Genomic DNA, 26,405 nt, shown 5'->3' with positions numbered 1-26,405 from the left:
GCTTTGCAAAGGCATCGGTGCAACCTCGAAACTGCCCCAGGCAGCGGGGCTGAGGTAAACAGAAATGTGGGGTTAACTCAGCTGTGTAATAAGCAGAAAGCAAGCAAAACTCATCCGTTTGGTATGCTGCGCGTGGAAATACCAAACTCCCTGTCACTGGGTTTACTTTTTATCTGCGTGCTCCAGGGTGGACCTGGGGTGTTTCCCTCAAGCACGTGTCCATCGGGTTGGGGCAGAGCGCCAGCGTTCTGCCCAGTTCCTTCAGACTGCTCCTGCCTCTTTGTTCACTCTCAGGTGGCACCTGGGACAGGAGAACGACTACACATTTGGGTTTCCACCCGCAGGAGACTCTGGCTGGTTTGGTCTCTGCTGTGGAGGAGGGGATACGGCAGGGGCTGCTCGGGTCTTTTGCCCCCAGAAGGCCAGTGTAGGTGCCTGTATTCCCCTTCCCGACAGCCTCCCCATGAAAGGTAGCCGAACCCCAGACTTTACAAAACACGTGCCCGCTTTCTCCTTTCCGGTGCCACGAAGACATCCCTGAAACCAGAATTTCTGAAGAAAAATGTGTTAGTCCCAGGAGAGATGCTTCTTTCAGGCTGTCCCCATCTGTTTCTCCGTGACAGAGTCTAGGAATAAAAGTGCAACTTCTTTAAAGAAATATTTCGGTTTGTGCGAGCTGGAGCATCTATTGGCAAGGCTATCTTGTCCCCACCAGATGACTTCAGCCAGGCCTCCGCAGAGCTAAAGGAATGACATGAATGATGCCTTCTTGGTCTTGCAGTGGTATTTGTAGACACATCTATTTGTCTTAGAGTTGTTTTAAGCAAAGTGCCAGGATTCCCTCATCTTCCCGCAGAGTTAGACTCCAGTTCAGATTTTGCTGGTCAGCAACTAGAATGCATCTGCAGATGTCCTGTAGTGACAGGATGAGGGGCAGCGGTTTTAAACTGAAAGAGGGTAGATTTAGGTTGGACATAAGGAAGAAATGTCTTAGATGAGGGTGGTGAGACCGTGGAACGGATTGCCCAACGAAGTTGTGGATCCCCCATCGTGGGAAGTGTTCAAGGCCGGGTTGGGCAGGGCTTTGAGCAGCCTGGTCTAGTGGGAGGTGTCCCTGCCTAGGGCAGGAGGCTTGGATTGGGTGATCTTTAAAGGTCCCTTCCAACCCAAACCATTCTGTGATTCTTTGTTTTTCTTACACTTGGGCTGACAGTGCTCTACTTTGCAAAAGAGACAGGGATTAAATTGCCAGAGTGCTGACAATCCTCCTTGCCCCTGCTCTCGCGTCTGCCTGGGGGGACAGGCAGGCTTTCAGGTGCTTTGCTGGGAAGGATTTGTGCAGCATTCAGCTTGCTGCAGTGCTGCAAACAACACAGGAGCCTCGGGCATCCTCCTGTCTCAAAGAAATGCTGCGCGTGGGATGGGTGGAGCGGCTGCTCACACTGTGGCAGTTGGCTGGTGGCTCGTGCCCTTGGGCAGGTCACAGTAGTTTATACCGATATCGCGATATATCATCAGCGCCTAAGGATATCCAACAGCCATGGTGGAGCTGCCATATCCTGCCATGGTCACGCCAGTCCTGCTGTGTTCCATCAGCAGAGCAGCATCCACCTTGAGCTGTGCGGGGGCTGCTTCTGCAGCTGGGACATGGAGAGAGGGATGAAGGACCCATGGCTGGGAACAGCGGAGCACGTCCATTCTGTTGTCTGGGTGTCGGGGTTCTGTCGACAGACCCAAGTGGCTTAGGGGGGCTCTAAAACACATAGGTTTTGCCTCGATAGTTAAACTAACTGGTGGGCAGACGCCAAAGGGGTTTCTGTGGTGGCTTGGACTGATGCAGCTCTGTACAATCCTGGTGCCCGGCTGCAGATCTCATGAAGGACAAATTAGGGTGCTTTTTTCCCCCCACTCTGTAGCAGCTATTCTGGAAGTATGGGCCTGCCAAGGTCAAACCGCGAAGGGGGAAAGGCCACTTCTCCTTTGTGAGGCTGTTTTTGGTTGCGTTTCTCATTTTCATTGCTGCCTGCCAGGGATCAGCCAAGTGCCAACGGATGCCTCGTGCACCCGCAGGAATCACACAGAATGGCGGGGGCTGGAAGGGACCTCTGGAGACCATCTCCAACCCCCTGCCAGAGCAGGGTCACCCAGAGCAGGCTGGACAGAATCATGTCCAGGTGGTTCTGGAATATCTCCAGAGAAGGAGACTCCACAGCCTGTTCCAGGGCTCTGGCACCCTCACACTAGAGACGTTTTTCCTCATGTTGAGATGGAATTTCCCGTGTTCCAGTTTGTGCCTGTTGCCCCTTGTCCTGTGGCTCGGCACCACTGAAAAGAGTCTGTCCCCATCCTCCTGACACCCACCCTTTAGATATTGATCAGCATTGATGCGATCCCCTCTCAGTCTCCTCCTCTCCTGGCTGAACCCAGGTTCTCCAGTAACCCTGACATTGAATCACAGACTCCTCTAGGTTGGAAGGGACCTTTAAAATGACGGATTCCGACCATCCGTGCTTCCGAAACGGTGTTAGCGGGGCAGTGTACCCCGGCCCACGGCCCTGGGGCCCGGCCGCCTCCCCCAGCGCTCAGCCGTGGCCACGGCGGCTGCTGTGGGCCCGGGGGCCGCGGGGAGCCCGGGTCTCCCCCCGGCGGAACCTTCGTGCGGCGGAACCTTCGTGCGGCGGAGCGGGTTCCGCGGGGCGAGGAGGAGCGCCGGGCTGCGCCCAGTGGAGCGGGGCCGGGGGGAGCCGTGGCGGGAGCGGGCCCGGCCGGGCTCGGGCAGGCAGCCATGTACGCGGGGCTGCAGGAGCTGGGGGTGGCCAACGGCGAGGACCTGAAGGAGACGCTGACCAACTGCACGGAGCCGCTGAAGGCCATCGAACAGTTCCAGGTGGGGCGGGTCGCCATGGAGATGCCCAGCGCCCGTGGCGGGGGGTGCACCGGGGCCCGTGGCGGGGCCGCCCGTGAGGGGCCGAGGCTGTGGGGTGGTCGAGAGCAGGAGAAGGCCCCAAGTGTGGGTCTGTTTTGTGGTATTTATCTCTTTTCATTTTATAACCAGTATGGCTTTAGTAGTCCCTGCTGTCGTTTGGTGGCTAGCGGAGCCGGCTAACCCCCCACGGCGTCCCTCTCTGGTGTTTGTGTTGGCAGACAGAAAATGGAGTGCTCCTGCCCTCGCTGCAGTCGGCCCTGCCCTTCCTGGACCTGCACGGCACCCCCCGGCTGGAGTTCCACCAGTCGGTGTTCGACGAGCTGAGGGAGAAGCTGCTAGAGAGGGTCTCTGCCATCGCTTTGGAAGGGAAAGTTGAGGAGAGGTTTGTCTTCAGTCTTGTTGGTTATTCAGAGTGAGCTGGGAATTTTCTGTGAAAATTAGTTACAGTGGACGAATGACTTATGCAAAAGACAGATAAGTTCCTGAGGGATCAAGTTCCAGTGGCTTTGAGATGAGCCACTTTGGTCCTATGCTGTAACATGGTACTTAGTCTCTTGCTCTTACATGTTTTCAGGTACAAGAAGCTGGAAGATCTCCTAGAGAAGAGCTTTTCCCTGGTCAAGATGCCTTCCATACAGCCTGTGGTGATGTGTGTCATGAAGCACTTGCCCAAGGTAAAACCGCTCCGCTGGTTGGGCTGTTCCGTTACATCTCTGCTGTGTAGCTTCTCTTAGCTGTGCTGCCGGGTGGGCTGCACGCTCCATCTGCAGACCTTCTGCAAGTTTGTCGTTCGGTGTTAGGAACTGACTGAAGATATACTGGATTCTTGTATCTGGGAACAACTTAGTAGACCAATTCAAAAAGCATTTTACATTTTCATAATCAGCTGAGACTATTTCCCTATTTTATTCAGTATATGCAGCTTCTTAAAAGTAGTCAAATTCACTGGTAGGTGAATTTTTCCACAGCTGATTTAAAAATCTACGACAACTGGAAAAAAAGATTTGAAGAATGCAACCAGAAATAGCCAGGGGTGAGATTTGGATTTGTGAAACAAAAATCTCTGAGTAGCATTATTAAAAGCATCATATTGTACTTAAGGTAATGGATTCAAAACCGCTACTACAACTTATAAGTTACTGAGTTTTGAAACATCACCCCAAATCTTAGCATCGTAGGTTTAAAGGAAGTCTTAAGTGTCTTAGGACTATAGCTTACTGTTACAGGAGTAGGGAAGGCAAAAGATGGGTCTGTGATACTGCTTGTTGTTTAATTGCATTGTTGTGCAAATTAGGCTGCCTGAGATTATGATTTAGATGTCTTCTGTAGCCAGTTACTTCTTACTTGGACAGTCAGGCAGGTAAGTTGCTCTGCAGTTTGGTAACCGCTGTGTTGATCATAGGTCCCTGAAAAGAAGCTGAAGTTAGTAATGGCCGATAAGGATTTGTATAAAGCATGTGCAGTGGAGGTGAAGCGCCAGATTTGGCAGGATAACCAGGCTCTGTTTGGTGATGAGGTATCTCCGCTGCTGAAGCAGTATATCCTGGAGAAAGAAAATATTCTCTTCAGCAACGATATTTCTGTCTTGCACAATTTCTTCAGCCCGTCTCCCAAAACAAGACGTCAAGGCGAGGTAAGGACATGCTCGTGAATGGAATTAATCAGCTTTCAGTCAATCTTGTCAAATAACAGAGTGTCCGTTTCGCCCACCCAACTTCACTGCTAAAATTGTTTGGCTAGACAAAGTATTTGTAAGAAATACCAGGCTGCTTTCTCCCACGTATCTTGATGAAAGCAACAGGAATTATTTAATAGTTACTCAATGCTGTGTAATAATTCATTTATGTTTTAAACTGTTTATGAGCTTTTAAAAAAAAATAGCAAGGACAAATTTTTTCTTTTATTGCTCGGTCTGGCTTTAATACCTCTCAGCTGTTGTGAAGGATAAGCATCTATCAAATCAGTTTAAATATCTTAAATTTCTATTCTTGCGACTTTTTTTTAGCAGGACATAACCTGAGAAAAGCTTTTTTTTTCTTGGTAAAGATGGAAAGGGATATTGAAAGTTGTAGCTAAGGTGGCATTCATAAAAGCTGCTCTTTGAATGGAATTACATGAAGTGGCTGAGCTGATCCAACACTCAGCCGCAGGAAGGGCACAGGTGCTGCTCCTTCCCTCCCTCCCTGCAGCTCTGGCAATTATCAGACCTTCCATGAGCTGATTCAGCTCAATAATTGCTACAGAAACTCTAGCAAATAAAACCAGAAAGTAGTTTTCCAAGACAGTGAGTTGGATCTGCTCAAAGAAGAGATCAGCTGGCACCAAAGCCATTGCAAGGAGATGGGCTGGGTCACACAGGCATGTTTGATGTGGGGGGGAGCAGTGTCATAGGTGTCAGGCGTGGGTCTCTCCTCCTGGCAACAGCAAGCCATTACGCTGGTTCAGCTATAATGTGTTGCTTTACCTCCGGGGGCTTTTGCTCCAAAAGGGAAATACCAGAGTTTCTGTAAGGGCCTTGCTGTCGAGAATGCAAAAGAATTGCAGTGATGAGGCAGTATAAAGGTTTAATTTCAGAGAGGGTAGCACATCTGTTACTTTGGGCGTTGGTTTGGGTCTGTTTTGCTTTCAAAAGCCCATTTAGTGTAAGTGCTCTGGTGCAATTTACTTCAGGTTTACACTGCAGACTTGTGGTTTCATGCCAGCTGGCAACTAAGCACCACACATAGAATCATAGAATTGTTAGGGTTGGAAGGGACCTTAAAGATCATCTAGTTCCAACCCCACTGCCATGGGCAGGGACACCTCCCACTAGATCAGGTTGGTCAGAGCCCCATCCAGCCTGGCCTTAAAAACTTCCAGGGGTGGGGCTTCCACCACCTCTCTGGGCAACCTGTTCCAGGTTGCTCACTCCCCTGCAGTGGGATAGGGGGGAGAATTGGAAGGGTAAAAGAAAGAAACTCATCAGTTGAGATAAAAACAGTTTAATAATTAAAAAGAAGTAAAAAAAAAAAAAAGGAAAAAAACAACAGAGAGGAAAGTAAAACCCAAAAGAAACAATCAATGCAAATGAAAACCATTACTCACTGCCAACTGACCGATGCCCAGCCAGTCCCCGAGCAGTGGCCCCCCGCCGCCAACCTCCCCCCCAGTTTTGTTGCCGAGCATGACACTGTACAGTCTGGAATATCCCTTTGGGCAGTTGGGGGCAGCTGTCCCAGCTGTGTCCCCTCCCAACTTTTTGTGCACCCCCAACCTGCTCGCTGTCGGGGCGATGTGAGGAGCAGGAAACGCCTTGGTTCTGTGTAAGCGCTGCTCAGCAGTAACTAAACCAGCTCCGTGTTATCAACACTTCCCCGTACAAATCCAAAACATGGCCCCGTACAAGCTACTGTGGAGAAAATTAACTCTATCCCAGGCCAAACCAGTAGAAGCTTCACCTTCATTCTTGTGCGTGTAGCAAGAAGGTAGGTAGAAATAGAAAAAGAATTCCAAAGAAAAGTGAGTTTTGCTCAGGTTACAATTGTAAATTATATTCATCGGTAACAGGTGCTGCTTCTTACCTGTTTCATGTAGCTGAGCACCTTATTTTACAAATGCTTCAATTTCCTTCTGCAAGAGAGCTTTTTTCTTGACATTCTTTATTCTTTCGTTATGGCTATGAAACTTTTGATGAACATCTCTTGAACAAACGCTCTTGGATATCTTGGTGTAAATCAGGAACTCATGTAAATGCGGATGTTTCAATCTTGATAAATCATGTAAAAGAATTCAATGTTTTTGTGTGCGAAATAACAGTATCTTGGTACTGAGCGCACATTTTTTCCGCTTTGAGTTTAGGTGGTTCAGAAGCTGACGCAGATGATTGGGAAGAACGTGAAGCTCTATGATATGGTGTTGCAGTTTCTGAGAACCTTGTTCCTTCGGACAAGGAATGTTCATTACTGCACGCTACGGGCAGAGCTCCTGATGTCGCTGCATGACCTGGAAATCAGTGAAATCTGCACCGTTGACCCCTGTCATAAGGTATTAATCATGTGGGACAGATAGGAGTATTACTGGAGAATTTTCTGTTTCGCCCACTCCTGTGCGTACCTGCTGCCCTGCAGGACTTCAGCCCAGAGACGATGACTCCTCTCTGTGAAGAGGGTTCAGACCTTGAATCCAAAAGTCATCTTATATTCCTTGGAACCTCAGGTGAAAATTTCATCTTGGTTAACCAGCAGCTCGCTTTCATTTCGTAACCCGTAAATCATTCAAATTTATGGTACTTGTGCAGTGTTAAAACCAACATCTAATCTGACCTATGTAGGTGCTGAAAAAAATAATCAAAACCACTATCTAGCCCCAGGTTCTTAATCGAACCTTGCTTCCCTCCCTGTTGTGCCTGGTGTGATATACTCCATCTGTCAGTAAACTGTGTGTGGAACATTAAATACTTTGGATCTCGAATTCTAAGAAAACATTGAAGTCCTAAAATACTGGGGGGGTGACAGATGAGGTGTTAATGTCACACCAGCATCTTGTTACTGGTCCTTTGTCTGTGGTCAGCATCACTCTGATCTAGAACAAAGCTTTTTCTCTTAAGGAATGTTGCTAAGTTTTATGTGTTCAGCTTACAGAGAATATGTCCTAGAGTGATGATGTTACCGCATGTGTTTTAATGTCTTCTGATCAAGAGTCCCCAAATCAGTATACAGACAGTGACTGAATAAAAAAGGGCAAATTCTTGTTCAAGTTGCAGATCATTTTCAGCGACCTTATTTTGCCACTGCAAAATGCAGTGACTTCTGCAAGGAAAGGAAGCCACGATGAAAGCATTTCAGAAAATTCAGCAAGTTGTTCTTTTCTGACAGCTGAAATGTTGGGGGAAAACGTGTTGTTTTCTGAAAGGGGGAAAAAAGCCCTTAATTTTAGGTCGGATAAAACATTTCACTTAACTGTCTTTTTTTCAATTTGATAATACAGCTCTAAAGCAGAATCACCTCCACTGTTAATATCCCCTACTTAGAGGGGATATTCTTAGTAATTATTGCTAAGTGATGCTGCTTCTTTGTCAGCCTCATACTTGTGTAAATACACCTCAGTCAGGTGTGCTGGGCAGCGATATATTTTATACATGCTGCTTCTTTAATTGCCAGGAAATGCCTCTTTTGGAAGGGGAGGAAGTGACACCTGGTAAACTTACCTTGGTATCCCTGACCTGCTTTTGGAATGTTTATTTCAGACCTCCTCCGTAATTGTGACCAGCTTGCTACCATACCTAAGAATATGAATACAATGTATTAATTCCGGATACTTGGAGGTCATTCGAGCCTGTTTTCTCTGACATTGTTTATGTTATTGCTGGTTTACCGAGTTGCTGTGGTTCATAAAGCTTTCTCCTTTTTTATAACAGTTCACCTGGTGCCTTGATGCTTGCATTCGGGAGAAGTTTGTGGACAACAAGAGAGCTCGGGAATTGCAAGGCTTTCTGGATGGAGTGAAGAAAGGGCAAGAACAAGTGTTGGGGTGAGGCAGTTGGGCTGTTTATTGAGAAACTGAAAATGGGTTCTTGGCAGTCACGACATCTGACGGGTGTTGTAGGTGTTAATTCTTCCCTAGAGCCAGCTAACAGCCAGCAGCCTTTCTGCGCGGTCACATCCAGTACACTTGTGAGCACTGACGCACTGGGGCATAGCCAGACGTGTTCTGGTGACGTAGCTTGTACGGTTGAAGTTACCACCCTTGAGTCTCCCCTGTGGCCTGGTAACTGACTGTGGGAGATCTGCTTGATTTCAGTGCAGAAGACCTTTAGTAACTGTTTTGGATAACACACTCTTTCAAGTCAAAGAAATAACATTCATGGTGTTTTGACAAGGCAGGAGAAGGTTCATCAGGTGGACACCTGTAGGTAACAAAAGACAGAAATTCAGGTTTTAGATTATCATAGTGAGGGTATTGTTAGAATACTTGCCCTGTGTCTGCCTCTCTTCTTAAACTCAGCAGCGTGTGTGTTTATAAAAATATAGTGTACACAGGCACAGTACTTTGATGTTACATCTGGTAGTTGACAGGATTACAAGAAAGAACAGTCTCAAACATCTTATTCTAGTGAAACGCACTGGCGTCCTATGGCTGGATATGGAACTGTACGGTAGGGTTGTTTGTTATGTATGACATGTATTTGATTTTTGCTTCTCAGGGACTTATCCATGATCCTGTGCGATCCCTTTGCCATTAACACCTTAGCCTTGAGTACCATAAGGCACCTGCAGGACCTGGTTGGGCAGGACACCTTACCCAGGGTGAGTGTCGCAGATTATGTACTTAATCTGAACTATAGTCTTAATTGAAAAAATAGCATTCATCAACAAGGGGCTGGCACTGTACAAGAAGTACAATTAAGTTCTCAAATGCTTGTGTAAATTGAAATAAGGGAAATGTGATGCTGCCTATCCATTCGTTGCTCCTGCCGAGCTCTAAAGTATGTGCACTGTTTGGAGATGGGCGTTTTGGAGTTCTCTGAATTGACAAAGAATTCTTTGCATGGCTCATTCTGTCCAAACAGCTATGCATGTATAGAATCATACATAGAATATGTGCCTCCCTGCTTTGTCCTTCCATCGGTTTGCCTGACAGCAGCAGGCTTTTGTCCCTGCCACCGTAAATACGATGGATTAGTTTACACTGTTCTGGTCTGTTGGCTGCGATATAATACACTTCCTGCAAGTAGTGTCTGCAGGAGGTGCTTAAGTGTTAAAGGAGGGTAGCCTTACAGGTGTCTGAACAGTGTGAGGCATTTGCTGGTTTTATCCCTGAGTTACTTAATCCAACAGTAAAATTTAACAACTTCCTCATGACAGTTTAAGACTGAAAATTGTTTTCGTTTCAGGGCACAGTGATAACAAAACCCCATTGTCGTTCTTACACACACTTTCTCTTACTTCTGCTTTCTGTCCTGTGACACACTATATTTCAGTGTACTAATTTGGCAGGACGTGCTTAAAAACGATGTGATCAGATTGGCTGCATGCTTCTTGGCATGTGTATAACATACAACATAAAATGTTACATAAAACCGTGAACCCTCAGGTGTGTCTGTTATTTGATTCCATTTGAGCCATCAGTTGTCGATTAAATCAGAGTACTGAATACCTCTAGCAGTCTTCGATAAAGCTGCTAATCCAGGAGAGCTTTGAATGTAAACAACTACTTCCAAATAAATAGCTATACGTGCAACTTGTGGAAGATCAAAATAGCTGTTTTTCTCTTTCCCTTAAAATTCGAGGAAAGCCCGGATCTGCTGCTGCTCCTTAGGATGCTGTCTTTGGGACAGGGGGCCTGGGACATGATTGACAGCCAAGTCTTCAAGGAACCAAAAATGGTGAGCCATTTTGATATTTAGAATTTAACACATTTAATGAAACAATTTTAGACTTGTTTATCATTTTATTGCATCCCTGATTTAACGTTCATTCTGCATACCTCTCGTCATAGCTTTCTTAGAAAAAAACATGTAAGTGGTCACAGAGCAGCACCTCAAGTGGATGTGCGGTAAACTTCATTTACCTCTTTTTTTTATTTATGTGAATGCCTGGCCCTTACTGTTTTAAAATCAGACTGTACCTGTATTAAATTCTGCACTGGTTGCTCATTGTTGCTGGGAACTTCTACAATACTGACAAGTTTGTAAAGCACCTTTTGTATGAGGAAAGCAGGATTTCAGAGGCCGGTCTGAAACTCTGGTAGCAGTGTAGTAGCTTTTCATTGACATGAAAAATGTTTTTTTTTCCCTTCCAGCTATCTGTTACAGGAGTTTTGTGTAGTGCCACATTCAGCTACAATCTTTCCATGCTTTGGAAATTGCCCAGTATTATAGGCAGCCCTAGCGTAGCCTGGGAGCAGGTTCTGTTCAGGTGGTGGCAGGAGGGCTAACCATGGTGTTGCACAGCAGGACTGTTTCTCAAGAGAAATTTGCTCTTTCTGTTCTGAACTATAAAGCAGCAAATGTCTACCTAGGGGGACATTTGAAGTCTCCAAAATAAATATTACTGGCTGATTGCACGTTTAAATTTACCGTAGGAAGGGTGTGCGTTAATACCAGATTGTAACAGCGAGGGTGACTAGCACTGTAATTTGACATGCCGAGGTGCTCTCATGAATCCCTTAGAAAGAAACTGTGAATGTTTTTCCTAAAGGGAATCTCCAAATCTGTATTTAAAATCTGTTTTGTTTGCGATTGCCACAAGCTGTAACCTCACACTCTGTGAATCTGATACAACATAGGTTGATCTGCCTTGTGTGAGGAGATGCTCTTTATTGTTGTTATTCTAGCTGCGCATTGATCCCTGTCAGTTTAGGGAATGAACAAAATGATTTTTAATTCTTGATGAAAGCAGTTTGGTACCATCCTTAACATGCAGTGCTTGCAGCAGCATTGGAAAAGGTCTCTCAGAAGAAATGCTAACTAATTGTCAAAAGAACGGATTTGAGCAGGAGCATTTCTGTAGATGAGGCGAAGTACTGTGTTCCTAATTACCAGTGGAATGTGTAGAAGTGAATTATTCAATAATTTTGGCTGGAACTGGATGTCTGACAGCTTGTTTTCCGTAGCGTAGGATGGGGCTTGTGTTGCCTCAGTGTTACAGCACTCCAGGACCATTAGGTGGCATGAACTGATTGATGAAAGTGTTGTTCTTTTCCCTCTGTTCTTCCATCCCTCTAAGGAAGTTGAGTTGATCACGAAGTTCTTGCCTATGCTGATGTCCTTCGTGGTGGATGACCACACGTTCAATGTAGATCAGAAACTGCCCTCAGAGGAGAAGGGACCAATTCCCTACCCCAGCACCATTCCTGAAGCTTTCACCAAGTACGTAATCTGCTTTCCTGGCTTTGTACATATAGTCTTGTTGCCAAAGCCAAACATCAAGGAGCCAGCCAACAATGACAGGAAAAAATACTGTGTGTGGTAAAACAAAGACTTTCTTGGGGCAATAGTTAATCACAGTTAATCAAGCCTGGACTTTTCCTTGAGCAGAACAGGTTTCCACCATGATCCCTCAAATAAAATTTATTTACATAAAAGAATTATTTCTTGTAATGATCATTCTTTTGGCAGATTGAATATGAAAATATTTGGCATTACTGCTTTCGAATATGCTGCTTGCGTAGCTTCCCAAGCAGGGAATGATGAGTGTTTGAGTGATATTTGGGTGCACCTGGATAAGGGCCCGTGCTTGGTAGTGAAGAGCGCTATTGTAAATTGTAAAGTTGGCATTTTTGTCACACAGATGCTCATTCTCTGTTGATAACCTATCTCTCCGGAGGCGTCAAAAAGATAAATAAAACTTCTGTATGCTCTGTTGTATTCAGATCTTGCACTAATTTCCAGCACAATTCCTATCTGTGTGCCAGAATCTGGAGTACCGTATCCGCGTAGTTGTACTCTCCTCTATGACAGTGTTGATACTTGACCTTTGGGAAACTAAAACAAAACAGTATTGGACTTTGTATTATTTTTGAGTATTTGGGCTGCTTCTAAAACCCGTTTTGAATAGCATTCTTACCATTAATACTATTATAAATGTTCACGATCAAATCCAACTGTTTGATTGTGAGACAGCAAAATGTTTGCTGAATGGCAAATTTTTCTGGACCATGGTAGTGAACATAGTGATGGTCATCTACTCAGTCCCTGAGTAGCTGCTCTTCAGTGGATTTGAGGTCAGCCACTGCTGTAACTGCTTGATTGCCATCCAACAGTATTTTAAAACCTACTTTTTAAAAAAAAAAAATAAAAATCTGTTTTCGCTTTATTGATTAAGAAACTCTGTTTCTGTCGTAACAGATTCTTGCAGGAGAACAGAATAGCTTGTGAGATTGGGCTGTATTACATCCTTCACATCACTAAACAGAGGAACAAGAATGCTTTCCTTAGGCTCCTGCCAGCACTAGGTAAGTTTTCGTCTTGTCTCTATTCTATAGCTGTTTACCTTGTATTGAGCACCGAGGAGGCAGGTAAACCTGGAGTGAGAGTGGTTTCAGCATCAAAGATGTAATGGTCTGCCTTGGCTCTTCTGCTGAGGCCCTGCAGAAGCGTTTATTTTTGTCTGCAATTAGGATGCTTTTCTGCTGATCCGAGAATTTAGGGATAGTGACTGAAGGTCAGTAGTTCCTTAGGACAAAGGCTGTGTTAACAATGAGATTAGTTGCGGACTGTTTGGAATGAATCTGAAAGATAAAAGAGCAGGTGGCTTAATTCTGCCACTGCTCGTAGTAATTGCAGGTGGACAGGAATTCTTGGGACTTGGCTTTGTGTAGCGAAAAATCCTGTAGCAAAACAGGACCACACACAGCCTTAAATTCTTCCCTGGGATTACTTTCTTCACTGACTTCTCTGGGGTAAGTTGCAGGAGAACTCTGAAGCAATCTTAGGAATTGCAGCTCCCAGTAAAGGTGGTGGGGGTTCACTTCCCGCTCCCTCACCCCAGCTCTGGTGTTCTTTGAACCCTTTGCTGAACTGGCAGCTCATTTACATGAGTTTTCCACTGGTAAGTGACTTGTGTCTGCTCACTGCAGGGTCTGAGGAGTGCAGGGAGGTGGATGTGGCCATGAGCAGCGGGTGGTGGAGAAGGAGAGCGGGGGACTTGGTGATTTTGGCAGGAGCAAGCTGCTCTGTGACTTCAGTCGTGGTGGAGACATGGGCTTTCTGTATATTCTTCTCACCCCTCTGCTCCTAATCTTTTATGTCTGAGAGATCAAAGCCATCTGCTCGGGCTACCTGTTTTAGAAGGAAATCTCACTGCCGAGTTTTCAGCAGGAACGTCTGCTGTGTAGTCAGGTTTTGGCACATCCTTGTCAGTCTCTTTCCTTTTCATGTTGTACAGTTGAGACATTCAGTGACTTGGCCTTCAGTGATATTTTTCTACATCTGCTTACTGGTAACCTCACGCTGCTGGGTGATGAATTTGCACTGGAGGAGTTCTGCACCAGTCTCTTTGATGGCTTCTTTCTCACTGCCTGCTCAAGGTAAATCTGATTTTCCTCGGGGGACGTGAGTTTACAGGATACATGAGACTTTGAACTGTACTTTAATAGTTCAGCAAACTCTTCATGTGTAGTGGAAATATTAGCCTGATGCTGTTTTTATTTGAGGAAAGGCTTATATTTTGTGATCGAGTTTTTATCAGCAAAAATTATAAGTGTTGATTATGAATTATTACCTGAACTCTTAATTCCTTATTCATAAGTTGGAGTTGCAAAAGACAATATCCTTCATGTTTTGCAGTAGCTCTGAATATGAAGAGTTAACTCCAGCTCTTTGCAGTGTCAGCTGCACACAGAAAATCTGTTTGTATCTGTTAAGTCAGTGTGGTTCAAGTGCTGGCCTGCAGACCAGATCTCTAACCTCCGCAAAGCTTACCCCAAAGTGACTAGAACTGCCGCGCTGGTGCTGCTACCGCTTCCTCCGTGCGTACAAAAGAACAAACGTCCTCCTGCATGTGCACATGGCCCGTCCCGCAGAGAGACCAGCTGCTGCCACATGCTGCAGTTTGTGCTTAAAATCCCCCCCACCTTCCTTGTGATTTCTACACTTACTCCACTCCTATTGAATAATTACATCAGTTGCTTGAAAGATAAGGCAGGGTTAGCACTTTGTAGCACACAGGCTACAATTCTCAGATGTTTTGGAAAATTGTAACAAAGCTGCCAGGCTGTGGGTGTGTGAATTATTCTGATACTGTTGCTGTAGGTTTCTTGCTCTCAAGATGGTGTTAGGTTCTATTAGTTACTCTGCTTTAAAATTGCTTTTTGCAGAAAGGAGAATGTACACAGACACGTGCTAAGACTGCTGCTTCATCTGCATCACAAAGTGGCACCTACCAAACTAGAGTCTCTCCAGAAGGCTTTGGAACCCACCAAGCAGGTAAGAAGGGAAGCATGAGAAAGGGAAAATTAATTGCAAATGGAAGCAGCTGGCTTTCCAGACGTTGCTCAATAGAACATGAGCTCCGCTTTCCAAGCGTACCAAGTTGTGTCTTAATTACCTTGTAACTTCCTCTTTCTGTGTTGGTTTGTGTTAAAACGCAAAGGGTAATTGCATACTTAGTGTTCGAGCTAGTGGCAGCTCGAATGAAGTATGACTCTTCTGTTTTTTTCCTTCCCTGATTCTCGTTCTGCAGAGTGGGGAGGCTGTGAAGGAGCTTTACAACCAACTCACTGAGAAACTGGAGCTTCGCAAGCCAAGTCCAGCCGAAGTGACTGAGACTCCCTCCATGGAACTGCCCTTGCCCACTGTGCCCACACCAGCCTCACGCTGAGCTATGCCTGTAGTGAGACAGGAGAACTAACCTCATGCTCTGCAGCGTGAAGGCCCCGTACTGCCTTTCAAATGTCTCTGCCTACAGGGTGGAAACAAAAAAAAGCCACTGAAGCTCTTTCAGGAAACACTGCAGTTTACCCAACTCGCTGGCTCTTGCTGGTTAGAAAACTCCGTATGCAGTGCATCGCAAAGGTTTACTTTTCTTAAAGATAGCTGAGTGTCTTCTTGTAGATCCACTTCAAATCTGACTGTACATTTTTTTTTTCAAAAACAAAATGCATATTTTTAAGCTTGGCATCTTGTTTTTTTTTAAAGTCTACTTTAAAAACTGATCAGTGAGTGTTTAATTATGGTTGAGCAGGTAGCGTGAACTTCTGCAGGCTACCCTTAGCTTTCTTTGGCCGTTAGTTTGTTCCTCTGGGTCTCTGGAGAAGATGGTCAACAGAAGGAAATGTCAGAGGAGATAAGCTCCACTGATACAATTTCCCATTTGAGGTTTTAGCTCTTTTGGTACATGCTAAGACGTGCTGCATTAGTCAGAGATGTCCAGCAGTGTCCCTAGACCGAGAAGCCATCAACAGCCAACTTCTGGGCTAGGCTTTTGCAGAGAAGGCCAGAAATGGAACTATTCTCTCCCCTTTTCTCCCCACTTTTCTCCAAAGGAGCGGCTTGAAATGAGTCCTGGAGCCAGTGAAAAAACCCAAAACTAGCATATTCCCCAATGACAGTGGGGTTCGAGTGTAGGTGGAGTGAAATTCTGTCCTTGACAAAACAGCCTGTTCTTCATGGCTCATTTGTGTTGCTGTCTGTACTGTTACAGTTCATTCCTGTTCTGCTTTTGTTGCTGGCTCAGTATTAGCCTCAGGTAGAGCGTACAGGAAGATGGGCATGGGAGAAGAATGAGTCGTGTGAGTTTACAACGGACTTTACACGGATTTCAGCAGGTAAAGAAAAAGAATCTTGACAATCCCCTGTAAGCAGGAAGCTGCCTACCTGAATTATTCTGAATCGCAGAATAGTTTGGGTAGGAAGGCGCCTCTGAGGGTGCGTGCTCCAGCCCCGACTCCGAGCAGGACCAGCATAGGTGAGCTCACTCAGGGGCAGGACTTTTATATTTACCTTTGTTGAGTTTGATGAGGTTTCTGTCGGGCTGTTTCTCCAGCCTGTTGAGGGGGTCCCTTCGAACAAAAACCCAGTGCCTCTGCCATGCTGGGAACTTGTATTGTTTGCAAATGTGCTGAGGGTGTGTGCTGTCTTCAGGTTGCAAATAGAGGCATTAAACAATATTAGCCCCAGTAATGACCCCTGAGGAATGCCACGAGTAACGGGCTGCCACTTGGACTTTGAGCTGTTGATCTGAGCCTGGTGTCCTGCCAGTTTTCCGTGCAGTGATCTGAACTGCATCAAAACCATTTGGCCTTATGGATCCTTCAGACAGTTGTGCCAAAAGCTGTTCAAAGTCAAGGTGAGCTGCCCACTGCGCTTCCCCCATCCACCAGGCCAGGCGTCTCTTCGTAGGTTATTGGGTTTGTCAGGCACAATTAACCCTTGGAATTTACCCAGCCATGTCCTGTCACTTTTTTGTCGGTCTGTTTCTGGGTATGAGGTTTGGGGTTTTTTTCCCCGTCACCCCTCGTTTCCTGGGCCTTGAGCACTCCCAGTGCCAAATCATGTCAATGAGGCTTTTCCATTTCATGAGAAAGAAACAGACACTAGTTAAGTAGAGGTGGAAATCCCTCCCCAAAGCTGCTGACTCCCTCTTTGCCTGGTTTTCTTCTGGGTTCTGGAGGGCTGCATGAGGAAAGCGAGTGTCGCTTCTCTTCATCACCTTGGTGCTTCGTTTCTCCTCTTATGCAGGGACTGGTCTGTATCTTGTGAGAGAACTGGGAGGGCGGGTTGGGTTTGTGTGTGTGACAAGGGCACTGTCCTCCAGCACACGCTGCCTTTGTGCACCTTAACTCCTGGGGTCGGCATTGCCTTTGGCAGGCTCTCGGCAGTCCTGGCATCTGACTTGTTGGAAACAGGAACTGGGTATAACAATCAGGTCTTTCTTGCTTAGCTTTGTTTTTAAACTGTTTAAACTCTCATGGTAACTTACACTAAATAACATCCCACGCTGCTGGCAGACCTTTCGCAATGAACTTACTCAGGCCCGTGCTCTGCTTAGACTTAAAGGTTATTTTAGGTTTGCGTTGGGGATTCTCTCTCTCACTAAAGGTTTCCCTTACACCACGTGCTGACTTGGTACTATCCCACAGCACGAGCTTCTTGGAAGCCAGGCTGACTCTGTGATTTACTGCTTGGTAGAAAGACGTCTTGTGTTCCAGCCGGTACCCACGGTACTGAGATACGTGACTGATACATGACCCCCAGTACTGAGATGCACGATACGTGATTTTTTTCCAGGTTTTTAGATCCATAGAGAAATTGAATCACAGAGTACCAACTGGCATTACCTCTGCTGGTGGCTGCTTCGGCTGAGGAGGGGAAATCTGGGCAGCGGGGAGTGGGAGTAGCTGCCAGTCCATGTCTCCTGGCTGCCTTCTGCACAAAGACGTGACGAGGAGACGCTTTTCAGAAAACATTGTTTTAGTGGTGAACATCTTGGTCTGTTTCCGTTCTTTGAGATGAGAACGGTTTCCCTCCAGTGCCAGAAATGACACAGGCTCCTGTTGTACGTGTAAACCCCCGCGGAACCCGTGGCAGGAGCAGGCTGTGGCTGGGTGCGGGATGCTCGCTTACATCCGCACCGGGGCCAGGACATCCCTGGGTTCTCTCCTGGGCTTCCCGCTTGGAGCCGCTGGCTCTCCTGCTCCTCCGGGTGCTGTTGTGTTGGATGGGTGCAGCCCTGTGGCACATCGACCAGGTGAAGCACAGCTGGACTGTGTTAAGAGAATTCCTTTTTTTGTTTTTTTATGTTTGTTTGGTTTTTTTTACGGTCCGCAGCCCTGCGTACATGACCGCCGCCGGGGTGCTGTGTGGGGTGCAGTGCAGTGGGTGCGCACTAGAGGGGGTGCCCTCCCCGGCGGCCCTGCCCGTCCTGCTGCTGCTGCGTGAAATCCCTGGAATCGCTCCCTGGTTACACTTATGTCACGGTTTGTCTTTACAACAGGGGTGTGATACCTGTGTGATAGGAAAAAATGGTGCATTCTCTCCAAACCTGCCGTGCCTGACCGGGGAGTGGATTTTTACCATGAATTATAATTAGGTTGAGCGATCTGATCTTCTGCGTGTGCTTTTCCTGAGAGATCGGAGTGACCAGTAGCCCAGAGAGGTTCTTCACGCTTTTTGGATAGGTAACGTTTAACTGCGATTTTACGTTGAGCTGTGAAACGGACACTTTGGATTGAGCTAGGTTAGAACATTGATAGGGCACCGCGACTGCAAGAGTCGATAGATGTAGCAGCCAGTTACTGAGGCCTGTGCTAGCGAGGAACCAGGTCTTATATAAAATTAGTGGAAAAGACGATTACTGTAGCGAAATGTTATTTACTGCCAAGCTACCTGACACCCAACGCGTGCCTGGCATCATTTCAAAACAGCCAGATTCCACTTGACATATCGATTTGATGCCGGATAGCTCTGTGTGGACCGAGTTAAAAGGAGACCAAACAAATCTCCTCGGCCAGAAAGAATACGAAGACCCCCCTGGATACCCCTCAGCTATTGTGAGCCCTCTCCGCTCTGCTGGGAACTGTTTGGTTTTTAGGCGATTCCTGGCCTTCTCTTTATACAGCAGCGTAAAGGAAACCTGCTGTAGGTTTAACTTTGAAGATAAATGGATTAATGTGAACATAGTGCTGAAACAGGAGCGTGTTTGGTTCGGGAGTCTGGTTTCAGTTCACGGTGCTGGTCGGGGGTGTCTGCTCTGCTGGGGGTGCGGTACCGGAGACTTCCTTGGTGTACAAGAATGTCAGTTCCCAAAGGAAGGTAACGGGTGATCTTGACTCTCTTGCAAGCACTTTAAGAAAGGAAACACCTGAAATCCAGAGGAAATATTTTTTCCCAGTTTCTGTGCATTTAACTGCAGTCCAGAGCAGTGGAATTTCCTAACCGACAGGGCAGAGAAGGGTGTTCGTCTAACCTCAGAAATGGGGTTGAATCGAAAGAGAGAGCAGGTATGAGGGAGACCTTAGAGGTTTCTCCCTGAGATCAGACGTGGATTCCAGCAGTGAGTACCATGTGGGGAGGAAGCGGCAGGACACATCCTGCACCCGGTCGGTTTGATTCCTTTGCTGAGCTAAAGCGGACGGATTTGGGAACACATGTGCCCTCCACGTCTGGCCTGTTGTCTTGCAGAGGTGAACACAAAACTGAGGTTGTCCCGAAGTTCGCCCTGTGGTCCCCACGCGCCTGGCTCTGGAGCACGGCTCCCAGCAGGCCAACTGGGGTCTGCTCTGCTGGGGTGGAGGGAGCTGCCAGCTCCCTCGCTGCTCCTTCGGCGATGCAGCTCTGCCTTGGTGGTGGAGTGGACGGCTCTTTGCAGATGGAGAGTTGTCAGCGATGGCCAGGGAGCAGCTTTCACCTCCCGAGGCTGGGCTGGCCTTGGCACGGCCCTGCATAAGGGAAATGGTGCCTGACGCTCACCTCCCCCATCATGCCTTTTACCTGTAACGCTAAAAGCAAATATCAATCCCCTCTTGTTCCTGTCACAGAATGGTTTGAGTTGGAAGGGACCTCAAGGCCCACCCAGTGCCACCCCCTGCCCTGGGCAGGGACACCTCCCACCAGCCCAGGTTGCTCCAAGCCCCGTCCAACCTGGCCTTGAACCCCTCCAGGGATGGGGCAGCCACAGCTTCTCTGGGCAACCTGGGCCAGGGGCTCACCGCCCTCACAATAACGAATGCTTTTAATTTCATGTCTCGAGTAAAGCTGCTTCAGGTAAAGCTCAATTTTTTGGCCAAAGCAAGGAGCAGGGCATCAGGCTTACGAGCGAGCGGCCCTCCTCTCCTTCCCAAAAGCACTCTGGAGTGGCAGAGGTGGGTTCCTGTGGGGAGTCCCTGTGCTGCCCCAGACACTGTCCCAGCGTGTTCCTGACTAGTGGCACTTCAGGGAATGGCTCTGAAAATACATCAAAGCGGGCCTGCTCGGAAAAATTACTGACAAACACAAAAACCACAGCACATCCTTTCTTGAACGTTTAAAGCTTCAAAAAATAAATTGTCAGGTTTTTTGATCTTAGTAACTTCAGCAGCCGTGGGACCACGGAGAAGCATCCATGGTGTTTTCACGCGACGTGTCCTTCGTTATCTCCTGTGCTGTACCCATTCATCACCAGACAACAGGAGGAGGACTGCTGGTCCTGAGGGCTTCCCTGGGAAGGGACAGAGGTTGTCAGTCCCCGAGGAAACAGCCTTCCTGATCCTTTCTCCTTACTGCTGTAGGGCCCGGGGAGCCACCAAATTGTTGTTGCTATGATTTCAAAGGCTGTCTACTGGGGCAGTGTGGGGTGGAAGCAGGTGGGTGCATTTTCCTGTCCCGATGAGACTCCTGCTGCGGAGAAGCGCAAAACTGCACGGTAGGTGCTAGTTCCCAACGTGCACCTTCGTCTGGTGGGAGTGGGAGGTCAAACCAAGGCATGATGTGACCATCACCCTGGTTGTCCTGGGCTGTTGGGGGTCCTGAGCATCCTGGCTTTGTGGTTCAGCAAGTCTATTCCTGCTCCCCTGCAGCTCCCTGGGGCTGGGGTGACACTTCTGTCTTTGGTTTACTGCCGTCTCTTGGGGAAGGGAGGTCTCTTCACTTGGCAGACGCTTGCTGACCTGCTGCACCAGCTCAGACGTGCTGTGAGATGTGCCCGACCTTGAAAAATCTTCCTGCAGCTCCCCAGGGGGGTTGCTCAGGGGATTTATCCAGGAGGAAGGAAAACAGGAGCGGTGGGAGACCAGCGCGCTCCTTGCCTGCAGAGCCACACCACAACCTGGCAGGCGGGAAGAAGACACTGGTGTGGTTCTTAGCGATGGCGTTGGAGCGCCTTGGTGACATCTGCTCAGGTCCTGCTTGGCTGGAACGTGCTCAGAAAGAACGTGAGCACTTTACCTTAAAAAATAAAAAGGTATTTTAGTACATCCCTACTACTTAGGTGCCTGCTTTCCCGCTGACATCCATCCAATTGAGGCATTTAAACCTTGGACTTTGATAAAGGACCATGTGTTTTCACCCAGTGCCTTTAGGAGGAGTCTCAAAGATTTAGACATTTTCTCTCTCGCGCCTCCTTTGCTCTGAAGCAGTGGGAGGACAACAAGGGAACTGGGGAGCTTGACGGGTAAGGTATGGCTACTGCTATGGCAGAGCGTTCAGGAGTCTTTCTTCTGGGGAACCCTTCGGTTGTGCTGTGGCCTCGGGAGGATCGTTAGGGGTGCAGCGAGGAACCCCATTGCACCGATTTCCACCCATAAAAGGAAGCCTCTTGTTGAAAAAGATGGCTGGATTCTTCCAGCTTGAAACGCCTGTGCTTTTCTGGATTAAACCGAAGTTGGTGGAAAAGAATAGCCATGAAATCATCCGCCTGAAGAGCGCTGGTTGCCAACTTCTGCTTTCCAACCCATTGACACTATTTCCCAAATAGTCCCACAGAAGCCACAGCTGGGACCCTTGTCAGGGCGGGCTCTGCTGGGCTGTGACTTAAAGGATAATAAGAGGTGGGGACCCAGCATTTGGAAGGCATTGTCATGCGTCTTCACGAGTCTGAACGCTCAAAAGCATCTGCCTGTTGGCAGAACACCCTGTTCTTAGTGCTGTGGGCAGTGGATCCATTGGAAAAGTGGTGGGGAACAATGGGCCGTGGTGCAGATGGCTGGGGGGAAGACGGACATTTAAAAGGAGCGTCTAACAAAGCCTGGAGCAGATGCTGCACAGCAGAAAACTGAATTACCGCTCTCCAAGATACTTTTCCGGTGGAGCTGCTGTATGGTTCAGGCTTTACAGTTGCGTTTAGGATGATTCCGATGAGTTGCGGGTGGTGGGAGACTTGGTGTGTGGCTTCCCCTCTAAGCAAGGATCCCCTTACGCAGCTTCCTTGGAATTAATGTCTTGCTTTGGCTTTGGAAGAGTTGTATCTGGCCCAGAAAATGAAGTGACGTGAAAAATCTTGTTAATTCCTTTCTCAGAGTAGTTCAGCCATGTGAGGCTGGAGAACGCCATGGATTTTGCCCGTAGGTGTATATAAAGGTACTTGCGGCTGCTCTAAATGCTATGTTAGATCCCTGTGCGCTGGGGCTGCGTCTCAGCCAGAGGGAGGTGGTGGGTGCTGGGGGGTGACCATCATCAGGGCTGTGTGGGGCAGGAGCGGTGCCGCAGCCTGTGCCCGAGAGCTCTGGGTCTCCCCCAGAAGCAGAGAGGAGACTGAACGGCACAGGGTGATTCGGAGAGTTTCTGGCCTTTTTTGCAATTTTGATGGATGACACACAGATGCTGCTTTATGTTTTCTTTTGTACAGCGGTAAGAAGTCTGTCCTGGCATACAAATGCTATTATTAATACAGCTGTCTCTTGGGAGAGATGTCTTGATGGAGCAGCGTTTCAGGAGGAGTAAGTATTTCTGCAGTTATCCTTGCAGCTCTGATAGATCCCACTGTGACCACAGAGCTCCCTGCACTCTCCAGCTTGCTTTCTCACCTTAATTTCCCCGTCAGGCTGTTATGTGAATAAGGGCTGAGCCCAGGAGGGCTCGTGGACTAGTCCAAGCTCGGTCCCCGTGGCTCTGAACCCACAGACATGCCGTGGGTACCCTTGCCAGCACTATCCCTCCCCAGATCCAGGCTCAGCATTAAAAACAAGGGGTAAATCAGCTTCTCAGAGCTTCAGGTGGATGTAAAACAGGGATTAAGGGCAACTCCACCCAAGTTCAGGTCGTGTAGAATCATAGAATGGTTTGGGTTGGAAGGGACGTTAACACCCACCCAGTGCCAGCCCCTGCCCTGGGCAGGGACACCTCCCACCAGCCCAGGTTGCTCCAAGCCCCGTCCAACCTGGCCTTGAACCCCTCCAGGGATGGGGCAGCCACAGCTTCTGTGGGCAGCTTGGGCCAGGGGCTCACCGCCCTCATGGCCAAGAATTTCTTCCTCAGATCTCATCTAAATTTCCCCTCTTTCAGCTTAAAACTCTTACCCCTTGTCCTATTGCTACGCTCCCTCATAAAGAGTCCCTCCCCATCTCTCCTGTAGGCCCCCTTGAGGGGCTGGAAGGGGCTTGAAGGTCTCCCTGGAGCCTTCTCTTCTCCAGGCTGAACCCCCCCAGCTCTCTCAGCCTGTCCTCACAGCAGAGGGGCTCCAGCTTTCAACAAGTTGAGGACACATCAACTGGGTTTCAGCTCTGTGGTTACTCCAGACTTTGCTGTTCATGGACAGTCTCTGCGTTCACTGCTCCGTCCCAGGTGCTCTCTTCTCTACGTCTTGCCCTGGGACACCTGGCACTTGCTGCCATCATCTTCAGGTCCATTGTCTCCTCTGCTGCTGTCTCCTCTCCCTTATCTGATCCCAGGCAGTGTGAACGGCAGAGATCTTTCCCATCCAGGTGAGGGCAGGTGCCTTAACCCTTTCCTCCAGCCGGGTCCCTGAGGGAGGCTGACGCTTTTATGGCCAGGACGTTTGGCCATGCCCCGTGTTGGTGGCTCGGCTGGACAGAGAGAGGGGTGACGTGTGGCTGTGTGCGCTCAAGCCCCAGCTCCCTTTGCATTTAGAGCTGGGTGGCCTCTGCCCGGGCGCAAAGCACAGCTCACCTGGGGTGTTGAGGGACCTGGGGCTCACACACCTTGTGACCAGCTTCTCCTTGTCTATTGTAAATCTCATGTGCTGGGAATTCACTTGCAAACCGCCTCTAGTTTTGTACGTCAGACCTTAATAATAAGATTTTTTCTGGCAGGAGACACTGCTGTTGGAAAGTTTCTTGCTTTCTAGGGGAGTCGGATTTTAAACCTGGCCAATACCAGCTTCTGTAGTGCAAGAAGGGCCATCAGCGAATAGAGGAGTGTCCATTAGCGTGTAGAGATCGCACTAAAGATAACGAGGTCAGTCCAGCTTGAAGGATACCTTCACAGAAAGCAACAAAACCACCTGCGTGGGTGGATTTTGGCCTGCTGGACCTGCAAGGGGGGTTTGATGAGAAGGACGAAGCTGAACAACTGGATGCAGCGAAACCACCTTCCTTTTCTTGCAAAACAATTGCACAAGGGGCAAAGGTACCTCACCTGGGCTCGCAGGCTGCTGCGCTGAGGTGAGTCCATGGCGCTGCTGCTCCTGGTCAGCAGGACCTGTGCTCAGGAAAGAGGAAAAGCAGCAGTATCGGACCCAGAAGTGACTATCGGTGTCTTTCTCTCCTCCTCCTCCAGGTTCTGTGAATGTCAGCTCTATGGCAAGGAAGGAAGGAAGATAATTCCCGTAACCAGCTGTCCAGCTTGAGTCAGACCGAACCCTTGCTGGTTCCCGTGCTGTTGTCATAGGAAAAAAAAGTCCAAAACTCAGGGGACTATTATTATTATTATTCAGTTTTAATACTATTTTTTTCCCTCAGGCTAGCACCAATTTGCTGTGCCAAGGCTGTGTTGGCTGATGAGGGTTAACAGAATTAAAAAGCGGTGAAATGTTTATAAAATCCTAGCGATGAGTCATCAGCAATCTGATACAAAGCAATCTGATGATTAAGAGCGCAAGTTTCATTTTACCGCTTTTTCAACCACATTTGTAGGTAGAAGCAATTAAAAATCCTCAGAAGAAATATGTCTCAGAGCATCTGTTCTTTGTCTTTTGGTAACTGTTGACTCGTATGAGGCTCTGGAAGGTGCTGACAGACTCTGCAGTACCTCTTTTTCTTTTTAACTCTGAAAGTCCATTTTCCTGACCTCTTTGAAGGCTGGGATCTGCTCTCTTCTGGCTCTGTTGGCAGTTGTATTTCCACTTTCCCCTCTGGTTCCAGATCTGTTTGACTTCTTCTGAGCTTAGGAAGGAGACATTTCATGCTAATGAGGGAGGAAAGAGAGAGAGATGTGTCCTCAGGAGAAGTTTATTCCCATGAACTGCACGTGAAGCCTCGTTTGAGGTGTCAGAGTCCCTGGGCCAGAGTCATTACTGACTCGTGAAACGAAGCCTCGGTAGCAACAGCAAAACATCTGGTCCAGTAGGTCACAGCCAGTTACCAACCCACGGCCTGCTCCAAATGAGCACCATGGTCTCCGTTTAATCTCTGATGAATAATCGTATAATTACAGAGGGTTTTTATGAGCCGGTTCCTTGAAGAGCAGCCGAAGGGCAGAGCAGAGAATCTGTTTTCCATCTCGCCTGTCCCGGCAGGACGCATTCATGGGCTTTGGCTGAGGACAAGTGTGTATGGCGATGCGGGAAGGACCCCTGCAGCTCACAGGGTCCTGCTCGGGGTATTTAAAGACACCAGACCTTAGGACCTCAGAGCCACCTTTACTAGCACTGCATCTACGTGGAAGTACTTCCACTTGCGGATGCTTGTGGCCTGACTGCTACCTGTGGGGGATCGCTCTATCTTCTGGATGCCACAGGAATTTTGGACCATTTGGCCTATAATAGGAGCTGCTTGGCCTGTGTGGGGGAGGTTTGATGTTTCCAGTCCCTGACTATCCTGTTAGCTAGAGGAATCCCTGCAACCTTTGGGCCCCATACAAGGGGAAAGCAGGTCCCTGTCTTTTCAGCGAAGCTCAGAGTTTCCTTCTAAAAAGCCAATAATTGCAAGAGGTCAAACACGGTTTAGGTCAACCCTGATTTACTGTAACAAAACAATTCTTGCTGCGTTTCTGTGATGCAGGTTGGAGATTGTGTGAGTTTCGGGTCAACGTGAGCCTTAGGAAGGGTGGGTTTTCCGGTTTGTCAGTCAGTTACGCCATCTTCCAAGTGGAGGAATGGGGCGATGGGTGCTTCCAAGGAACCTGAAGGAAGGTGATCTTTGGTGTTACAGTGCGCCCTTGGGGCTGCAATGAATATAAATGCTAACTGGCACTTAACTACCTCCATTTTTAAAAAATTTTTAGCAGTAAAGAGGACTAGATTGTCATTCAGCAAAGAGGGAAATAGGCCCTGAGTAGCAGAATGACATAATCCTGTTCCTCAGTGCCCAAATACACAGCCCAAAGGAATGGGAACGCTGCAGCAGTCAGGCTTGCAAGGAATGAAGGGTGAGTGACTTGAGTGACCACTCAAGTATCCTGGGTTTTCCT

General features: G+C 47.9%; 1 protein-coding gene across 1 annotated transcript; it reads left to right on the top strand.

The window, feature by feature from the left end:
- The first annotated feature begins 2,706 nt into the window (after window positions 1-2,706).
- Window positions 2,707-16,308, top strand: NELFB (negative elongation factor complex member B). The gene is made up of 13 exons (XM_054221032.1): window positions 2,707-2,887; window positions 3,145-3,308; window positions 3,501-3,600; window positions 4,329-4,559; window positions 6,764-6,949; window positions 8,322-8,434; window positions 9,108-9,210; window positions 10,194-10,289; window positions 11,632-11,774; window positions 12,753-12,859; window positions 13,792-13,933; window positions 14,723-14,831; window positions 15,088-16,308. Exons 1-13 carry the CDS (start codon window positions 2,786-2,788, stop codon window positions 15,223-15,225), a joined length of 1,734 nt encoding a protein of 577 aa, XP_054077007.1. The 5' UTR covers window positions 2,707-2,785; the 3' UTR covers window positions 15,226-16,308.
- The last annotated feature ends 10,097 nt before the right edge of the window (window positions 16,309-26,405 follow it).

The sequence above is a fragment of the Rissa tridactyla genome, chromosome 14, assembly GCF_028500815.1.
Source record: "Rissa tridactyla isolate bRisTri1 chromosome 14, bRisTri1.patW.cur.20221130, whole genome shotgun sequence".
Taxonomy (NCBI): Eukaryota; Metazoa; Chordata; class Aves; order Charadriiformes; family Laridae; genus Rissa; species Rissa tridactyla.
The sequence above is the reverse complement of the archived record's forward strand: the minus strand, read 5'-3'. Positions and strand labels throughout refer to the sequence as shown.

Bases quoted from the DNA above. Each gene is read 5' to 3' on its own strand.
- NELFB (XM_054221032.1), top strand. From the start codon at position 2,786: ATGTACGCGGGGCTGCAGGAGCTGGGGGTGGCCAACGGCGAGGACCTG. The intron at 6,950-8,321 runs GTATTAATCATG...TTTTTATAACAG, and splicing joins CCGTTGACCCCTGTCATAAG to TTCACCTGGTGCCTTGATGC. The intron at 9,211-10,193 runs GTGAGTGTCGCA...TTAAAATTCGAG, and splicing joins GGCAGGACACCTTACCCAGG to GAAAGCCCGGATCTGCTGCT.